The sequence below is a fragment of the Rhagoletis zephyria genome, unplaced genomic scaffold (genome assembly GCF_001687245.7).
Source record: "Rhagoletis zephyria isolate East Lansing unplaced genomic scaffold, Rhagoletis_zephyria_1.1 Rzeph_scaffold_10966, whole genome shotgun sequence".
Lineage (NCBI taxonomy): Eukaryota > Metazoa > Arthropoda > Insecta > Diptera > Tephritidae > Rhagoletis > Rhagoletis zephyria.
The window spans coordinates 17,428-20,095 of NW_016168043.1; the positions used below are offsets into that span (position 1 = coordinate 17,428).

The 2,668-nt window shown below is 39.4% G+C and overlaps 1 protein-coding gene across 1 annotated transcript; it reads left to right on the top strand.

Moving 5' to 3' along the window:
• Positions 1-396: 396 nt before the first annotated feature.
• LOC108376791 (U3 small nucleolar RNA-interacting protein 2-like) lies at positions 397-2,310 on the top strand. The gene is made up of 5 exons (XM_017633033.1): positions 397-536; positions 607-1,421; positions 1,479-1,676; positions 1,742-1,878; positions 1,940-2,310. The coding sequence occupies exons 1-5, from the start codon at positions 483-485 to the stop codon at positions 2,182-2,184; spliced, it is 1,449 nt and encodes a 482-aa protein (XP_017488522.1). The 5' UTR covers positions 397-482; the 3' UTR covers positions 2,185-2,310.
• The last annotated feature ends 358 nt before the right edge of the window (positions 2,311-2,668 follow it).

A 2,668-nucleotide genomic window follows, 5' to 3' on the forward strand; every position in this document is an offset into this window, starting at 1 on the left:
TAAAAATTCTATAAAAATTTTTTATGTTTGAAATGCAACCGTGGACGCCAGCTGGCAGCGAAACTTGCAAATTCCTGCAAATTTGCGTTCGTGCAGAAATTTGCAAGTTTCTCAACATGAGAGAGAATTTGAGAGAATTTTTTCTTACTCTCTGATATTTTGAGTGTTGGATAATTCTTGCTGGATTTTCGACGAACAAACCTAATATCTCGCCAAGACTTTCATTTATCATCTTTGCTGACTTTATGAAAAACAGAAATTTACGTAAAGTACGTATAACAGTTTCATTTTATTACACAACTAAACACTATTGTGAATGGTTTGAGAATTTGACAGTTGCGCCGGCGACCACTACTTTGTGCTGTCAAAACAAATCCAATTTCACGTGTGGCAGAACGAGGTGCACGCCGATTTAAAATATTTTGTGTTTTATGAATTAAATAGAGCAAAACAAGTAAAGCATTAGCAGAAATAATTAAAAAATGTCTTCCTCATTCTTTCTTAAAAAGGAACCTAAGGCGAATAAAAAACGAAAGGTAAGCAAATACATATACGATGAATATCCCAAACGTATCAATGTTATTATCCTTTGGTCCGCGATTATAGCTTTCAAAAGATCCACGAGCAACTGGTGCCAAAAAAAGAAGTGACAAGAAACAGCCAACAAGCAACGCACCACCAGCACGTAAACGACCGCAGAAGGACGATGAAGAAATCGCCAGCGATGATGAGTTCGGAAGCGGCGAAGGAGATGCCACCAATTTGGTTTTCTCATCAGATGAGGTGGAAGAGGAGACACCACAAGACAAACGATTGCGTTTAGCGAAACAATACTTAGAAGAAATTGAAAAACAAGAAGCGGAGCGTGTGGAAGATCGTGAATTACATGACCACGTAGCACAGCGCCTACAGTCAGAGTACCTTGACAGCGTGGGGAAATTGCGGCGGAATATAGCCGGCACTATTGAAGATTATGATGCAGAGAATGTGGTTGTGCTTAAACATAAAAAGCAACATCTACCAATGTGCGCGTTTGCCGTCTCACCTGATGGTAAATATCTATTTAGTGGCGCTAAAACACAATTCGTGCTAAAATGGAGCGTACAAGGTCAAGTAAAGCTGGAAGGGTTATTTAACGTACAACCACACAACGAAGATGAGAAAAGCGATACGCAGCGTCGGTCACACGTTACGGCAATATGTTTATCGACTGACATGAAATACTTAGCTCTGGCCGAAGGTGGTCGAAACATACAGATTTGGTGCCCCAAGGATCTAACACACTTAAAAACGTTCAAGGGACACAGAGATGTGGTTACCTCGCTCGTCTTCCGAAAGGATACACATGACTTGTATTCGGGCTCAAAGGATAGATCAGTGAAAATTTGGTCGCTCGACGAAATGGCCTATGTGGAGAGCCTGTGAGAAAATACATTGCAATTTAAATGTTGTATACTTGAAACGAGTTTTTATTACAGATTTGGTCATCAGGCGCCCATTACAGGCATAGATGCGCTGAGTCGTGAACGTGCAATTACCTCAGGAGGTATCGATTGCTCATTACGTATATGGAAAATTACTGAGGAATCACAACTGATCTACAACGCGCACCAAAATGGCATTGAGTGTGTTAAATTTATAAACGATGAAAATTTCGTTTCCGGAGGCGAAGATGGGTAAGAAGTAGACACACAGACTTCTTTATTTATCATTTCATTAATTATCTTTATATTTTATTCAGTTCACTCTGTCTATGGAGCGCATTAAAAAAGAAACCGCTCTGTACAGAAGCGCTGGCGCACGGTACCCAGAGCAATGGAGTGCCCAACTGGATAACGGCAGTTGCTTGTGTGGTGAATACAGACTTATTAGCATCAGGTAATCACGAGCTGGCGACAAAAAGAAATTTATTACTTAAGAGGTGTTGGTATATTTTTAGGTTCCTTTGATGGTTACATTCGTCTGTGGCAGTCCCTTGACAATTCACGCAAACTTAAACAAATTTTAAAAATTCCTGTGCCAGGTTTCATAAACGCCTTAGCGTTTAATAGTAATGGCACGAAATTATTCGCAGCCGTTGGTCAAGAGCACAAATTAGGCCGTTGGTGGCGAATCAAGGAGGCGAAAAACAAGATTATCATCATTGATTTTATTACAACTCCTATAAAGGCTAGCTTAATTTGAAGAAGTAACTAAACGCACTCGTAAATTAACGCTTTTAATTGAATGCCTGATTTATTTTTAAACAAAGCGCCTGTGTTGTTCCGCAATGAGCGTGTTAAATATTAAATGTTAAAGCTAAGTTAAAAATATGAAGAGTTTTACAAATAAAATACAAATAAACAGTTTTGTAAAAATATGCCAAATGAATATCGTTGGAATGGATTGCTGAATCTCGATAAACTAAAATGAAAGGAAGTTGATACGTCCACTATCGCTCATTAATTACTATCGCCTACTACGTCGGCTATGGTGGCCACAAGACGTCGTGAATGCTCCACAGCACAAGTTGCCGTAACTAAACCCAAGTGAATACAGAAGAGTTCATAGCATTTAATTTTACCTGGAGCAGACTTTGGAAAGCACACTTCAGTAAGTTGTTGGTAGTAGTCTGCAGCTAGCAAACCTGGTTCGAACTGAGGTTTAAATGAATTACTTGACGATGCCG